General features: G+C 39.4%; 1 protein-coding gene across 1 annotated transcript in view; it reads right to left on the reverse strand.

Moving 5' to 3' along the window:
* Window positions 1-9,423: 9,423 nt before the first annotated feature.
* LOC109038362 (uncharacterized) overlaps window positions 9,424-18,531 on the reverse strand; it is a 378,939-nt gene continuing 369,831 nt past the window's right edge. Inside the window, exon 4 of the mRNA XM_019053400.2 lies at window positions 9,424-10,559. Within this exon, the coding sequence (XP_018908945.2) occupies window positions 10,414-10,559 (146 nt within the window). The 3' untranslated portion in view covers window positions 9,424-10,413. The remainder of the gene's footprint in view (window positions 10,560-18,531) is intronic.

Raw genomic sequence — 18,531 nt, forward strand, 5'->3', positions numbered from 1 at the left:
TTCTTTAAAGGAGCTGAGAAATCCACTTTATAGCCCCACTCTCCTCTCTGTTGGTACAAATGAAGTTCGATGTTCAAAGCTACAAGATGAAGAAGTCACGAAGAACACTTTTTTCAAAAGACAAAAGCAAATCTACCATCAAATCTCTTACGCACTTAAAAATGACAATCTATGATGAAATTTACCCTAGTGTCAACAAATTCAAAACACTTAGAAACTTTAAAAACTTAGAAATCGGCAATCCTGTTAAGAGGGAATTGTCCACGAAATGCTTGGCTTGAAGTAAAACATCCAATAATTTGAAAGAGTATTGAAGGTATGCTGTCGTGCGAAGGAAAATCGCAGGATGAATATCCGAAGGCTTATCGATTTAGGCCTTTCCAGAAGAACAGGTTTCCATGCGATTTCGTGGTTTTCGCTTTTCGATTCAATACACCCTCTCCCAACAAGTAATGAAAGAATTTAAATGTTACTAGTCAAATAATGTTAATTTTTCAAGTCAAACCGTGAAAAATTTGTCAGTATCCAGGGTGTCTACAAGTCCGGAAAGTCCGGGAATAATACTGATTTTTCAAGGGCGGTCCGGAAGGACTGAAAAAGTGCGGTAATTTCGCAAGAAAGTCCGGAATTTTTTCATTTTTGTCGCAATTTGAGCGGGAAATTCAAATTTTCGGATTTTTTCGAATCTCGTCAATTAGAGGTACTGAAAAAGTACTGAATTTTTCTGTTGAGGAGGTACTGAACTTATTGGGAATGTACTGAAAAAGTACTGTAGAAGTACTGATTTTTGGCCAGCTTGTTTTAGTAGACACCCTGGTATTGAAAAGTCAGTGAGGACAAAAACACACCAACTCGGCAACTTGTTAACACCTGCTTCTCCGTCATTAAACATGGCGCATCTATTTCAAACTCGGTCCTTCACAATGGCTCCGAACACTTATCCTTTGGCACCAAAAAGCGTTTTCTTAAAGTAACTTCTTCGCCCGCTGCGCAGTTTTTTTGTCTGTTTCCAGAGCACTACTATTTTTCCGTGTTAGTGTGTTTTCAAAGTCACTGATTCAACTGTACAAGCTACCCATAAAAAGTTCTGAGTCTTTTAGTAGCGACGAAAAAGGGGACTCGTGCTTAATAACTGTATAAAGTTGCCCCCTTTCATGATTTTAACTTGATCGAGTTACAAAAAAAAAAAAAAAAAAAAAAAAAAAAAAAAAAAAAACCTTCGAATGCAAAGCTAATATTATGACTAAGCATTGCAGACTTGATAGACAGAAACTGTATGTAGTAATAACATTTGTTTTTTAGAAATTAAAGGATGAAGATGATTTACAGTTGAGGATTGAAACATCTAAACTTTAGTACCCAAGCCAGTGAAATTTTCTTGGACTGTTTCATCCAAAACATTTTAACTTCGACATTTAGACAATCAGGCATCTACATGACTTTTTGGTCCAGAGGCAATTTTTTACCTACAAGGGGCCTGCTATGGAAATCATTTATTACATAGCGCCATTATGCCAAAAACAGCTGATGGAATTAGGATGAGGTGTAGTCGTTGATTCATTTCTAATCCTAGCAATGGACCACTAGACAAGGTACGAATTTAAGCAATCTGATACATGTTTCTTAACCAGAATTTCACGTAGAACACGATTCTTACAACGGAAATTACTGAAACCAACTCCTAACGAAGATATTAACGTTTTTATTTCACATTGGTTACAACGAATTTGAACTGCCCGCTCACAAGAAACTCAAAGCTCTACGCGAGTCAAATCGCGCACTACAACGGTTTCTGCAAGCCTCTCAATCGAGCAATGTTCATTTTCCACCATGTGTTGTTCAAACTATCAGCAATTTGCTACAGCTGAGCCAAAGCGTCAAGACTGAGGTTGCCAGATGTTTACATCGCAGAGACTGTCATGATAACGTATAGAGCGCGATGTGAATCACGTAGAGAATTGAGTTTTAATGAGCGGGTGGTTTGAATTCACGCATCAAGAATCATCAAATATCTTCGTAAGGAGTTAATTTCGGTAATTTTCTATGTGCGCGTCGTGTTCTACGTGAAATTTTAGTTACGAAACATGTATCAGAATGCTGAAATTCGTACCTTGTCTAGTGGTCCGTTGCAATTCTCATGATTCTCTAGGGTGCTTCAGTGTTTAGCACCAGCCTTTGAACCAGGTAAGCTCAAATTATATTTCAATCACAATACGTAATTTAAATGAAATGTTTTAGATGAAGACGCCTAAAAGACATGCCGGTGAACAAGGAGTAAGGGTCAACATTCATTAGTCACCAAATGGTCGTGGGTAAAAATGTGGATGAACACCTAGTCCCTTTGGCAGAAAGACTGTATGAAAAGTCCTGGCATCCTATCACATTTTCTCTCTGAATAATTTGGTAAAAATTCAGCAAGAGCATCGGGTAAATCAGGGAGAAACATTTTCCAACCGTTTTCGGACGAAACGATTCAGATAAGTTTACATTACAGGTAATAACAATGGGGAGAAATTTCCTCAATCTGAGTCAGGTTTTGTCCGAGTTATAGCAACCGATTACGGACCCAAGTTCAACGGCGTGAAGGAACTAGATAGGCAACTGGCAACATCAGATTGAATCGGAGAAAATGAGGTTTTCTTTTAAGGTTTTTTTTTTTTTTTTTTTTTTTTTTTTTTTTTTTTTTTATAGGTAATGCTCAACATAAGAAATATTTATCTGAATGAGATATTAGCATATTTTTTCCTGGAGTATCTATTTTTCTGCACTTCCAAATTACCGGTAGGAGAAAATAAACTTCTGGTTGAGCCAATAACTACTCTCTGTTAAGCTTATTTCACCTAAAATATGGCTTGATTCCTTTCTGTCAATGCCGGTCTAATACTAACAGTCGAAAACACGAAGTAACGCTAAGTTAGTTTTGATTTTCAGCTCCGAGAACTTAACAGAGAACCTGATAAATATTTCCTGGTTTCCAGGGGCCATGGGGGCGGGAAGGCGATCGCCCCCTAACAATTTGCCGCGGAAATCCCGAAGAGGCCCCCGCGGCGAATTTTTTTCGAGTCATCGTTTTTTTCCCGTAATGTTGTGATTTTCTTATCCGTTTCAATCACTAAAAGGCCCCAAATTCCTTGAAAATTTGTCTCTAAGTAAAATGGAAGGTCGCCAAAAGCATTTCGACGGTGAAACTACCAAACCACGTATCTCGTTTGCGGTGTTTTAAAATCTACGCTCACATTTTATTTTTTTGAAGTAGACCAAATCAATATCATTCCTTGAAATTTTCACAGAATTTTCTCCGCACGAAGAGGAAAAATCACAGAAATTTTCAAGACTGGACGTTAAGTAGTTTTTCATTTAAAAAATAAAGTATGTCAGGAAGTCTGCGATGTCGCAAACCGAGATACGTGGTTTGGTAGTTTCACCGTCGATTTGTGATAAAGGGACCCCCGATGAATCCTGAGAATGGGTTATTATGAAGTTTAAGTACTGTAGAATCCAACTCCAATAATGCCTACGTGTTTAAAAAGTGTGAAATTTTCAAAATTTATCTGGGGAGGGCCCCCGGACCTTCTTAGAGGGGCCCCCGAACGACAGGAGGGGCCCTTACATTAAGGTCTCCTCCTAACTTTTCGACTACCAGTCCGCCCCTGTGTGCCGCTACTGCAGTTTTGACCGTTAAGGTCGTAGTTTAAGGGCGCTAAACCTAGGATTGTATTTAGCAAACGGATAATTTTTGCATAATAATTAAAATTAAGAAGCGGGAATCTTTTAACTAAATAATAAAAGGAACTCAAGTCTACAATATAATGCAAAAAAATTTGGCAAATCTCATCATGTAAATACAGAAGATTCGTAATCGCCTTCAATTGAAGCGTGATACCTCACGCGTTCCGGGGAGTTCAAATAGTTGTGTCCCTGCGCCTTAGCAGGGCGATGGAAGTTTAATATTGAAGTAGCGTCCCCGCTTGGTTTTTCGGATTTCCTGTGCCGGTAGTTTCCCAGTTGATTCTAAGATATTGTAAAGTCAACTGACGGATGGAAATGTAAAATATGTATTTAGTCGTTTTTTCATGCATCCAATTACACAAAATTCGCAGTATGAACTTCGTAATGTAAATTTTTTTAAAATGATACAGGATGCTTCTTTATTTTCATGTTTGGAAGGAAGACTTGAAGAATTAGGTTGATGAAATTGGTGCAGTTTTCAAGATTTCCAGACCTGGAGGAGAAGGAGGACTTCCTCATTGAATTAATCTTATGGGTATCAATTCTTGATTAAACGCTCAAATTATGAGCGCAGAGGAAAGCCTGGAGAAAATGAAGAAAAACGAAAACTTTATTAAATAAATTACTAATCATTTATTCATCATTGAAACATAAAGATAAAGCTTACATTAAAACAATTTAAAATCGTGATAATATTTTATTTTAGAATATAATTTGTCTAAAAATTTAGATCTTAACTAAGAGCGTGCTGGTAATGATTACTTACAGAGTTAATGAGAATTTGAAAAAATACTCTTTGCTCGGACAAAGCCATGGCGTTCTTTCAGTATTAGCATTGTACTTCGTGAAGGGAGCCAATTAAAAGACGGTAAATTGATACACCTCAGGATAATCATTTCCTACGGTTCGTCATGATTAACCACGCGAAAACGGATGAAATTTGTAAAACTTTCACAAGAGGTGGAGGATATAAATTGAGCTCGTAAATTAGCATTCAATTTGAAAAATAAGTATGACGAATCACGGATTTCACATTGTTAATTTTGGTAAAGCGGATCACTGTTACTTGGAAACCTCTTTTTTTAGGGAGACCAGGGGGCACCCTCCCCCCCTAGCGTTTTGCGCCTCCGGTGTCACGCGTTACGCGTTAGGTACTCTCATAATTTTATATTATAGAATAGAATAGAATGTGATGAGTGAAAGTACCTACTCGACAGAAAAAGTTGCTTTCTGCTTTTTCTAGAGCTGCAGCAAAGTTAAAAACTGGCGACCAGATCCAAAAATTTGCCCAAGTTGCGTGACGAAAGATGTTGGATGTAGTCATTACAGCAAAAGACAGGAGTAGCATCAGTGGAGGTCCCCCCCCCCCCACCCTCGCTCAAAAAATAATTGAAAAGACACGCAACTTTGTACCGCCGTGCCAAGGAAGAACGCCGTATGAACATTTGAGAGTTGCAAAAGTACGAGGAAAATTATGAATATTTTTCCTTGACATTTTCAGACACTTTAGATTAAAATTACAGACAAAATTATCCGTGAAATTGGCGGGAAAATATGCAAAAAAATTTCGGAAAATAAGTGATTTGCCAGAGGACATTTGGCAACGCCTGAAGGCTCATACGGCGTTTTTCCGTGACACGGCAGTGTGGGAGCATGCCAGAAAATGCTGCAGATTTTAAACGGAGACTCCGACGGAAATGGTGCATTAAATGTGAGGCTCTGTAAAGACAAGTAATAAGTAAAGAACAACCTCCTCTCGATTTTCCTCCTGCTTGTAACAAAACACTTTTACGATGTAGGCGCACAGTGGATCGAGTCAATTAGAGAGGTCGAACACGAAGTGTTTGAATAAAACTGGAAATTTTGATATTTATTCCGTCACATTTTCAATGGGTGCTTAAAGATGCTTTCGCTAGGAAACCAATGGAACCACTTTTAGAACCTCAAAGTCTCTTATAAACGGAGATAAAAGCGTTTAAAGTTTCCAAATTTTGTCCGACCTCCCCTACTGACTCGATCCACTGCGAGGCGGGGCGTTTACTGTTGCTCAAAAAATAAGCGAAATTAATTAGTGAAAGAAGGAGCGTGAGAGGAATTCAACGGAGCCTGGGCGCACTCAGCGGCGTGGCGTGCTTTGCGATTCATCGATATTCCCTCATTTGAAGCTGTGGTAAATAATCGATTATTAAGGTGTTCGCTGCGAACACCCTGTTTATCGATACTTTTCCGTAGGTTTAAATGGCAGATCAATCGATGTATCGCAAAGCACGCCACGCCGGGCGCACTAATTTTTAGCATGATGCCTTCGTAGCACGCTCTGTTTACGATCGTTAGTCACTGAAATCTGGCCTCTTCTTTTAAAAATACCTGCAACGTTATTAATGCGATATTGCCACGCCGATAAAGCAGCGCGAGCAAATACGCCGTGATAGCGAAAGGTAACCCGGAAGAAAGAAAATCGAGACAGGCCTAGAATAATTGAATGCTTGATGCTCGATGGTTGAACAGTAAATTTTTGGGATGCAGGATAAGGTGGTGTTCGAAAATAATTTATCCTCTCAGTAATGGCCGTTTGAAACAGTGGCGTGGCTTGCTTTGCGATATATCGATTGTTATGCCATTTAAACCTATAGAAAAGGATCGATAAACAGGGTGTTCGCAGCGAACACCTTAGTAATCGATTCTTTACCATAGGTTTAAATGGCATAACAATCGATAAATCGCAATTCGCGCCACGCCACTGGTTTAAAACTTGCTCCAGGTTTTTTTTCGTTCATTTTCCGAAGAGCAGCGTTGAATGGTTGTCTGCGGAATTATGAATTTAAGATCAAAAATTTCAAGCTCAAAAACCGACAAAACCGTTTGCATGTAAAAGTTAGATTGCCCAGTTGAATTTGGCTATAGCTAATGTGACTTGGTTCTTTTCTGCTTAACGCGATCCAAATGGTACATATCGACGGCGACACTACCAGACCACGTATCTCGATTGCGGTGTTTAAGAATCTCCGCTCCCATTTTATTTCTTCGGAGGAAAACAAATCAATATCATTTCTTGAAATTTTCTCAAGAGTTTTCTTCCCATGGAGAGGACTAAACACGGAAGTTTTCAAGAATTGACGTCGAGTGGTTTTCAATTTAAAAAATAAAGTACCTATGACAGGAAGTCTACAGCGGCGCACACTTGAGCGAGTTAATGAGAGAAGTCGGACACAATCTGGAAACTTCGAAAGATTATATTTTCGATAATACGGAACAAAAGAGTTTAAAAATGGTTCCATTGGTTTTTCCGTGAGATTTCCTATCAGAAACACTCATTGAAAGTGCATTTGTGACGAAACAAACATTAAAATTTGAAATTTTAGCCAAAAATTTCATATCCGACCTCCTGTACTTGTTCGCTCCACTGTGCGGCGCAAACCGAGATACGCAGTCTGGTAGTTTGACCGTCGATATGTGGTTCCTGAAATTAGCCAAAAGCAATAGTTCCTGATTGGAAAACGGAGTTAATTCATTTATGATCTGACATCAACGTTGAAACCCTGCAAGGGAGCACGTGAAGCTTGGGTGGGGATGGGGGGTCATCCGATCTGCTCTGCGCAAAGCCCGGGGAACGACTATTTAAAATTGCATTTTGAGCAATTAAACACCCATTTCTGTAAATAACGGCCCAGCATCGCAGAAGCTGCTATTGCTATTTTTTCTGAGCGAGCTAAGTTCTCGCAGGAGGTCGAGTCAGGCAGGACGGGAGTCGAGAAAGTTTAGTCAGTAAATAAAGTGAGTTCGCTTTGCATCGCCCTCGACGCTCATGAGGGCGACTCGAGAACAGCGTTGACGAAGTTCGAAAGATTCATCCAGTTTCTTGATGAGAAGTAGTTTAGCCGTGCTACTAATGAAGAGTTGCGGGCTAGTTGTTGGAATCGATAAACAAAGCTGAAGACAACGAAGACATAGGGAGTATGGAGCGAGCCTATTGGTTGAAGTGGGTGGTTTCTGTCAGTGTTCGAAAATCACAGGAGCCAAATGCGCCTAAAAAATGAAGGTTCTGCGCCATCGTGGCCCCTAAAAATTGCCCCCTACTAAAAATCTGAATTTTCATATCAGGTGATTATTCGAAATTTTCAACGCTACAAGTGAAAGATTTTTCTATTCTTCACGATTTCATCCTTTGTGCTCTTGTCTTCCCCAAGTTACAGCTACTTACTAGTTCTGTTGCGAAAACATTTTGCTTCTAACTTTTCACTAAGTGCACCGTAATATATGTTTAGGCAAAAAGTCAATTTGGCCCCTAAAAAATCCTCAATGGCGCCTAAAAATCGGGCTTGATGCGCCATTTGGCTCCTAAAACTCAAAGGTGATTTTCGAACACTGGTTCCTGTAGACTTAGGAAGAAAAAAATGGACTAACTACATTATAAAGTCTCTTGTGGGTTGCCGTTAGTTAGTCTATCACCTACCTTCTTTGTCCATTGCAATCACCAACTTCCACCAATCGCATCCCTCCTTATCCATTTTGTCTTCTTTGTCTATCGATTTTTCCGTACATTCAACAGTCAGCCGGCAGCGGGCCGATCATTTAAATTGATTAATTGATAGACAAGCTATAGAAAGGATATGGAGGGATCCTATTGGTTGAAGCTGGTGGGCGCGATGGACAAAGGAGGTAGATACTAGACTAACTATCAGCAACTCGCGAGAGACCCTTTAGTTAGTCCTTTATTTTCTCCCTTCGTCCATTAGAACCACCCATTTCAACCAACAGGATCCTCCACATCATATGTCTACATGTCTATCGCTTTGTCTATCGATTTCAATAATTAGCCCGCAGAGGAGAGCTTCGACAAAATAGTTCGTTAGTCAGTTAATTTACTTGTATTAGAGACATTTAGCATTTTAGGGTATCTATGCCTCTACAGAAAATATGAAGGGTGAGTGCAAATACAAAATTGTAATTTCTTACAGGGTTGCCACAGTCAGGAAAAACCGGGGAATGTCAGGGAAAATTGTTGGGTCACCTTTATTTGCTGTCTGGAATGAATTTGACGTTTCGAACAAAACATTTCGTCTGAAAACTATTCCTAATATTATCTTATTAACCATTTGCATATCTTCAATCGTCAAGGAATTTCATCAAAATGTGTCAGGGAAATATCAGGGAATTTCATTTTCTAAATTCTATGGCAGCCCTGTCTTAACTTAATGGAAGCGAAAATTTCAAAATTTTGATTGTAACACTGGGATCATCGTAGGTTAGTGGGTTTTTATCCTTGTTGAATGTCGGAGAATTTTTGAGCGGAGATCTTCGAGGGCAGAACAGTCCGTACCACAAAATCTATGCTCAAAGTTGGGGGAAGATACGTGTAAAGGAGCACTATGAGCAGTGGCGTGGCGTGTTTTGCGATTTATCGATTAATCGGCCATTTAAAACTACGGAAAAGTATCTATTAACAGGGTGTTCGCAGCGAACACCTTAATAATCGATTATTTACAACAGCTTCAAATGGGGAAATATCGATGTATCGCTAAGCACGCCAGCCACTGACTATGAGGAGTCAGAGGACAGTCGGATTCAAATTTTCATTAGCCTGCATATAAAGGCGAAAACCTACAGAGGAACGATAGAACAAGAGAATCACAAACAGCAACTCGAAAAATACGACAGAACAAAACGATGATACTTAAGACAAAGTCGTGAAAATTCCCGGTCGAAGCTTTTAAATACAAGTAAAAAAGAACGACATTAACAAAAGTGATAATACATTCAGATATACATACATGTAGTTAAATAAAACAATATAAAGTACATTTCTTTAGAATATTAACGTTCCAGTGTTGGTAATGGTGGTCTCGGAGCGATGCTTCGAACTGCCTAGCTACGTGGATTTTTAGCATCACCTTGTGGAAGGAGGAAGTTTTTGACCCGTGTGATAGGTTTATTTAATGAAACAGAAATTATAATTATGCTCGTAATTCTTGTTAACGTTGTTTGGTCAAAGGCTTCTTTGGACACTCATGCGATTGTAGTGGTTTATGGGATTCTTTGCTAGAGAGAAGCGCATGTAACTACGTGGTGCAAGTTTGCGTGAGAAATTATTTGGTTATTATAACTAATTAAAAAGTATGCTCTTTTGATTGTTCAAAATTATTGATTCAAAACTCAAGAGCACTTCTCAGGGGATAAGTTTTACAAATCTTCGTGGGATTTAGACATTTTTCACGTTTTTTTTTCTCTCTCTCATTTAATAGGACATCATTAGTAAAAATGCTCCATCCTTATGGAAATTTGAAAAACATCTGGCATTGTAAGGTGTATGGTAAAAACGCTCGTTTCACAAATTTTTCAGGGTAATTGGGTCACATTTGCTCAATATCTGCTCCCCGCATTCTTGCCATCTAAAAGAGGAGCTCCTTCAATTTTTATATGCAATTTAACGTCCCTCTTGTCGAAAAATTGTCCGACTCGGTGATTTCATTCGCAGGAGGTGAAGCTTAGGTTAGCTAAAATTCACGCATTTAAAGGTGGGTGGTGCGAATATTGAAAGAAACATCTATAAATATAAAAAGGAAGAAATGAGTGAGATTTAACTTTCAGCTCATTGAATGGGCTGGCGTTGAGTAAAAAACTAATGTGGTTTCAAAGCAGCTCTCCGAGACAGAAGAAGTTGTGGAGCTTTGATCAAATCATGTTCTATTTGCTAGAGCGGTGAAATTGAGTAGGCAGCGAAATTAAAAGGACGAAAGCGGAGACGATTAGAAAATAGCTCGATTGGAACCGCGATGATGAGTTGCAGCCGTCCTCTTGACAGCAGTAGATCCTAGTTCCCCACGATTGTGCTGCAACACAAACAAAAAACCAATTTCCATTAAGAAGTTTTCTTTCCTCATCCATCATACTTCCGAGTCTTTACTCATGCAAGGGATAATTTTCTACGCTATCTTGTATTTATTTTGTCAAGTGTAACCGACTCTGAAAAGAGAACTCATATCTTAATTTTGACAATTTCTTCCATTAAGCGGCAACTAAGAAGGGTGCATTATGAAACTCCAAAAGAAACTAAAAACTTGGAGTAAAGGGACTCCGTACAAGTCACCATCCTCTAACAAAGTACCTCCAAAAACTCTTATTCGTTTTCCTCTTTACTGAAAAAAGATGAAATTACTAGTATGTACCACTATATTTTACTATGTATTACTATATTTCCTAATATGTACCTTAGCAATGTCTCTTTAGGTAATGCTCTGAAGATGGGACTGAGTTCCTGAAATGCCTGTAAATAATAAAATTGTAAAAAAAAATACGCATCTTTGGCTCACGTTTTCACCCCTTATCATTATATGTAGATGCAACATGCGACTGAACAACTTTTCAAAAACATTACTGCAAAACAGTTTCCATTGCTGTCTCAGAGAATCTCCAAGCTGAGCTAAGAACCGAACTCTCAGTCCCAGTTGCAGACACATTTAACTATTTCTTTGGGAGCTCACTAGAAGATAACTATAGTCCTCCATCAGACAAAAAAACACCCCGCACCCTCTTTGCCTTGTATATGCCTGGGAAGTACATGAAATGACTTTTGAGACGCGGGCAAGTCATATTAAAATTCACGTCGTCTTCTGAAAATAAGCTACCATTTTTACCACGAAGAAGAAGAAAATCGAGTATAATTTTTTCGATACACAATAAGTATGCCAATAAGAGGCACCAGGAAAGCCTTCCAAAATTATTGATGCAACCTGCACGACTCTTAAGTGAGCGAAAACATATTCAAAGCATCGTGTAAGAGTTTTCTTTCTGATTAATAACCCCCTTCAAAAATGAATGATGCAACCGGCGCGTCTCGTATTCTGTCGATACTGCAGCTTCTCCAATGAGTAGGTGTGCTTTGCTCCTTACACGATTGTAATTTCTGAGAGTAACTTTTTATTCGGTAATAAGAATGGATTTAAACTTTTTATATCCTCTTTTTACCTCCTTTTTCGCGTTGACAGACGCCAATTTTTTTGGGAAATCACGACGCGCCCGGCGCAATGCATAAAAGCTGGTGTGAGTCAAACGTCAAATTCATAACCAATGCTAAGAGTGGCGGCAGAAATGGATAATTGAATTTTTCAGTTTTTTTAGTGGAATTGAAACTTCAAAAATAGTGCTAGAAGTGCAGATGCCCATTGCAGTTCGCGAATTCAGGTTGAACCTCAGTGGCAGCATTGGGCCAGGTGCGTCATGCTCGCCAAAAAAATTGGCACCTGTCAACGCGGGAAAGAAGGAAAAAAGGAGAAATAACCATTTTGAATTTTCTTCCTCCCAAACAAAAAATTCTTCTCCGAAAATACAGCTGTGTACGGATCAAAGCGCGCTTACCCATTTGAGAATCTGCCGCACCGACAGCATACGAGACGCGCCGGTTGCATCATTGATTTTTGAAGGGGATTATCGATTCAGAAAGAAAAATCGTACACGATGCTTTTAATACGTTTCCACTGACCTCAAGAAGTTTTGATTGCAAGAAACACTTAGACGCATTTTACTACCGTTGCGAATGGGGGGCGAATCATAGTAACAAGGTTATGTGTTTGTAAACGCATTTAAACCATGACGTAGCCACTAAATCAGTGTATATCGACGGAAAAAGGACGTATAGATGTCCGAGGACGCCCATTTTTTAATTTATCTCGCTGAAGATCCTCTGCTCGTGGAAACCTGGTCGGCGGTGATTGAAAAAATTTCCCGCAGACGGGAGAAACATGAAAAAGCGTGTTACAAACTACGCAAATTGCGAGCTAAGGAATGGATTTCAAACTTTTTCAAAGTGCCCAATGTGATTTCCGTGTGATTTTACCCGCGAGGAGTATATTTATTTAACTGTATCAACTTGCGTGTAACAGACCCATTTGTGTAGAGAACCCAATGGCACATACGCTGTTTCTATATTGAGCCAGGAACCGTATAACTCTTTATTGAAACATGTTGCCTACTTTAAAACCCCACCGACTGCCGAGCAATTCTCTGATAACGACGTAACAGCTCCCCGCTTGTTTTCCTCGGTTCGAATCACAATTAAAATATGACGGAAAAAATGCGAGAACAGATGTAAAAGAAGTGCAATAAATTGGACAAGACTCGAGTACCTACTAAGTTATTCGAGGCGGGTCTTTTGAAAATAAAGGTTTTACGCAAGCTGTAGTGACGACAAACCTCCGGCAGCTGAGACGCGAAACTTTTCCTCTTATCTTAAGACTATTCGTCTTGGCAAAATATATGAGTTTCAGGGTCCAGGCTCTTCCTCACTAACATCGGAGCAGAGAAAAAAAACATCTTCCTCGTGGAAAAGATAAACTTTGATCAAGTAATTTCATTAGATGTAAAAACTTCGCCGTTTTAACTGATGACCCAGTTGCCGTGCGCTAGATACACTCTCTCTGCATTTCTACTGACCTAACTCAATTGCTTAACGTATATAATCGTTACTTTGCCAATCGTTGAGTGGGCACCTGCAACTAACCTGCAACGTAATTTTTGGCATCCGATAGAGAAGTTTTCTGACGGGAAGAACACTGACAAAAATATTTGAATCAGTGAGTTCGAAAACACACCAACTCGGAAAAAAAACGTATTATATTTTCCTTTTATAAATCTTTTTCCCCATCAATTTCAACGAAAATGATGCATGCAGAGTGTGCAAGCATTTAAAAATCATGAGTTGAAAAACGGTTATTCCGCGAGTTTAAAGATCAGAGCCTAGCACACAGCAGAGCGGCGCGCGTGCTGCCGGCGGCGCGACACGCACACTGGCGCCTACAAACCTAAGGGGATACTTCACGCATTGCGTAATGCTTGAAGTATCTATTTAGGTTTGTAGGCGCCAATGCGCATTCAGCGCTGGCCGGCGGCCGCCCACCGCGCCGCAGTGTGCCACTGCGCACAGTGCAGCCCTCTGTGGACAAAAATTAACAATTCACAACTCGACATCTGAATATTTTTTTTTTTGGAGTTTGTCATCTTAGAGACATTTCTGACTCATTGCTTGAGTAGCAATTATTGCATATTATATTTGTAAAGTCGGCTAATGGCTCACCTTTTATTTCGCACTGTGAGTAGCCGAAAATTTAAAAATCTTGTTTATACGTCTGTACATCTCGTGCGCAAAACAGTCATTCACATTTGAATCAGTGAGTTCGTAAACACACCAACTCGGAAGAGAAAATTGTTCAGGAAACACCTAAAACTGCGCAGCTGGCGAAGGAGTTAGTTTAAGAAAAACCTTTTTGGTGCCAAAGGACAAGTGCCAAGAGACTTTGTAAAGCACCAAGCTGAAATCGATACACCATGTTTGAGAGAATTAAGCGTTTAAAAATTTCCGAGTTGGTGTTTTTCGTTCTCACCGACTTTCAGGTAGTGATTTTTCATAGTCCACCCTAAAAAATTTATATTTTTCGACCTGAATAAAGCTTGAATATTTATAGAACTTGTTGGTACAAAGTACACTGAACCGAAAAAAGAAAACCGCAAGACCAGATGTTCACCCGTTTCCCTTGAAATGTCCAAAAATTGGTATTTCCAATTAAATACTTCGATTTTTCCCTTTTCCCGCCGCTGTTTCAAGCACTTCCGATTGCAATTTCGACTTTTCCTTTTGCGTGCAGATGCTTCTATCCATAAGTGTTACTAAACCGTAAAAAAGTGAAAATCGAAAAAAACCCGAGTTGGTGTGTTTTCGATCTTTTTGATTCATTTTCCTTATTGTGTTACTTTTGGTTAACATAGGAAGTGGAACACAAAGCAACACAGATTTTGTGTTGAATTTAATACAGTTTGCGGTGAATTTAGCGCAGAAAACAATGGAGAGACCAGGAAAATGCATTCCTCCGATTGCGACAGTTGGTACTCACCACTCCTTTTTTATTTAATTTCTTCAAGAAAACTAGCTGGCATTTTCTCTTGAAATTGTCAACCGAAGGCTAAGGTTATTTTGTGTTTTACCTCCTGTATTAACCAAAGTTTTGAGTTGAAATTTCTCTCTGTGTATATGGCAAAAACACAGGAGAATGGATGCAAGACACGTCATTATTTTCCCTTCAATTTTCGAGGTGGACCAGAGGGTGTACTCAGGGCTTGAAAAGTTATTTACACGAGGATTCGTGTATTGCCTTGTCTAACAATATTACCGCACAGTTCAGAATTCAGCTCTAACAGGTTGACAAATTTTGTCCAACCATAGTCATTTAAAAGCTAATCCGGAGATTTTTCTATTCAAATTTGTATGATTCATGCTTAGTGAAAAATGAAGATTGTTCCAATGAAAGTTCATTCCTGAATGAAAATATCCTCGAAAAGGTGCCTTCTTAGCGCGCGCATGTAGAACATACCACTGTCAGACAGAAAATAGGGTGTTCTCTCTTGAGACTTGCATAAATTCGACCAGAAAATGAGTATATAAATCGAAGATCACTTTTTGTGACTACAAACTATGGGTTACTTTACTTTAACAATTCGGTTTGTTTAATAGTAAAAAGAAAAGTCACACACATCAAGGAGAAACCCGCTTTATTCAGCTTTTTTATTCTTGATTCAAAATAAAATCTTCTTGACGGCATACTCAAGAATGTTTCTGTCTACATCGAATCACTTTTTTCTCTAATTATATTCAAAATTTATGCTAGACCTTAATAAAAATAGATGGTAGGACTTGGTGAGTTTTTGGACTTCCGCTCTCTTTTTGGGCCGTGGTATCTCGATTTATTTTGCGAGGAAAGCTCCACACTCATAAAGGAAGCCTGTCATTCTTCTCGTATGTTAGAGCGCCTTCAATTTCGTGTGCAACACCTCTGTTGTGAAATAGTTGCTTGAGACGCCGTGGCACGCTGCAGCGAGCGGGCGGCCAGTCACCGCATTGGCGCCTACAAACCTAAGGGGACACTTCAAGCATTGCGCAATGCGAGAAGTATCCCGTTAGGTTTGTAGGCGCCAGTGCGCGTTCCGCGCTGGCAGCACGTTGCGCTCTTCCGCTCTGTGTTCGGGTCTAATATTTAAACTCGCGGAGTCAGCGTTTTTCAACTCATGAATGTTTGCACACTCTGCATGGATTATTCTCCTTTCAATTTATGAAAAAAAAATGTATTAAAGGAGAGTATGATGTGTGTTTTATAAATGGCTCCGTGTCAAATTTAATTTTCGGCTTCTGACCGGAACGCGGACGGTATGTCTATATAACCCGTAAATACGACTTCCACGACCGGGGTAACTTTTTAATGATTAAATTAAAGAAAGTTAAATACGGATTTACTCATTTTTTATGTACCTACTTTACGAAAAATAATTTTTTAAAAAAAAAGTGCAACAGCCCCATTATTGAGACGATAGGGCGAAACCTCCCTCGACAGACATTTTCGAGTTTGGCAGGCCGAACGGGTGGATTGTTTCTTAGGGAACTTGTTTCGCCGTGTAGCGGCATGAATTGAGGCGTGAATTCCGACTCTGACGGGGGTGGGTGTGAAAGGCAGGTAAACCAGAGCCGAAATCCCGACGCCGCACAGTGGATCAAGTCAATCAGAGAGTTTGGACAAGAAATTAGTGACTAAAACTGCAACTTTTGATGTTCAGTTCCGTCACATGATAAATTTTAAGGGGTGCTTTTAAAAGAAAATTTCTTGAGGAAACCAATGGAACCACTTTCAGAACCTGAAAGTTTTGTTTAAACGGAATTATAAGCGTTTAAAGTTTCCAAATTTTGTCCGACCTATCCCATTGACTTGATCCCCCGTGCGCCGCGCCGGAAGCCGAGAGGGCGCGGCGCGGGCGAGAGCTATAACACCTACTTGAGCCCCTCCGACCTGACTTTTGCTTTTGTTTTCATTTGTGTGCTCACCGTCTCCAAGCTGCGCAATCGTTTTCGGGCTCATGAAATTTTAATAAAACCCGCTCCAGCCCTGGGAAAAAAAAAATCTCGTAAAAGGCGGAGTGCTGCGTTGCCGCCCTAGTCAAAAATTTGTTTTTCGAAGATTACCGTTGTAACAATTTCATCTATTGTAATATTCATAATATGACTCAGGATTATTTTTACTAAGATTATTACACAGAGGAAAAAAACACGGTTATTTCACGGCCACTACGGTGGTAATGTCACACTGGATCCCACGATAGTGTAGAGCCGCGGATTTTCACGGGAAAAAACGGATTGCCGATTTAACAATTAAATTGTTAAAAAAAAAGTGACAGACATATTGCAAATGTATATTTTATAACAGTGGAAAGCTAATTTAACCACGGACGTGGTTAAATTAGCATCTTTGTATTGTAAAATCTACATTGAGGCATGTCTGTCACTTTTTTACACCACAAAATTGGTAAATCAGCATTGTCATTTTTTCCGTGTTGGTAAGATTATTGATGAGTACAATACCATAACCATGCTGATGGTAGCATTTTCGTGCGCAAAGTATTATTACGATGAACACGGTAACATCATTGTGCTCATCATTACAATCTTCGCGGTTCTACTACCGTGGAATCCCGTGTGACATTACTATCATGGTAGCCGTAGAATGACTGTTTTCGCTCGGAATAGCCTAGGAATGTTGTGATTTTTTATCGATTACTATACATAGTACGTGGGAAACATTTTGACATATCTGTCAACATCAGCTACAGGAGCACATGCTAGTACATTGTATAAATTACGTTATTACGTAAGGTAATCAACTAAAAATATACGATCACAATTCCTAGGCTAATAATCTTAGTAAAAATAATTCTAAGTCATATTGTGAATAGTACACAAACGTTCGACCAAGTTCAGCAGCGACATAGTGAAAAAGTGTCTTTCAAATTAAAACATTAACTGTTGAGTAGACTTTTTTAACCCTGCCCAGGCTATCAATTATCCGCCACCCCCAGTCGGCTGAGTTCATGAAACACAAGCTCGAATTCCTTGTTCAATCATCGAGAAAAAGAAAAACGCGATCGGTCTGATTATAATAAAATTCGCAGTTGGTTTTTATTTACGTCAATTTCGGTTCTTTTAACAGATCGATTGTGTTGACGGTGTTAAAATTTCAGGGAGAGGGTTAATAAAGCCGAGATTATGAATGCGTTGAACGTGCAGAAACTTATCCCTGGAAACACAGTAAACTCGGAGGACCCACATTTTTTACCGTGTAACTACATTCTTTCAACAGTTTTTCCGGAGGCGCACCAGTACCATTAAAGCGAATGATTTTGTCACATTTATGGTGGAGATATGACAACGACGTGAACGGGTTGCAGAACACGAATTCGTATGCGGAAGCGTTGATTAATAAATATGAGGCGAATAATCTTTCCACCCCTCGCTGCGAGAGAGGGGAGAGAGCATTAAAAAAGAAAAGACCAAGGAATACAAGTACTCAGGTGCTACGATCATGGCCGGTGACGCCAAATTTTTGAGTTCGTAGCAGAATCCCATGAGCGAATTTGTCCTTCTGTGGCAAAAGTCTCAGATTCAATACTGCAAAATTTCCGATCGCAAATTCTGACGTGATTGCGAGGAGAGTAGTAAGAGCAAAAAATCAAGTTTTGAGAAAACGAACTCGGAAGCTTCTGACCGGAAAATATTATTGAAAGAACCTCCGTTCCTTGTCAAATCGCCACTAATTGTCCGAAAGACTCCTAGAAATCGTTTGGACGATTAAAAATCGACCGATTTTATTTCAATTACATAAAAAGGATATTTATCATTTTCATGCTAGGCTATTGTTGGGCAAGACAGCCGTAAGTGCTATCCTCTGCATGCTTTCGTGGTTGCGTTTTGGACACACTACAAACACATTTTCA

Source organism: Bemisia tabaci, chromosome 8 (genome assembly GCF_918797505.1).
Source record: "Bemisia tabaci chromosome 8, PGI_BMITA_v3".
NCBI lineage: Eukaryota > Metazoa > Arthropoda > Insecta > Hemiptera > Aleyrodidae > Bemisia > Bemisia tabaci.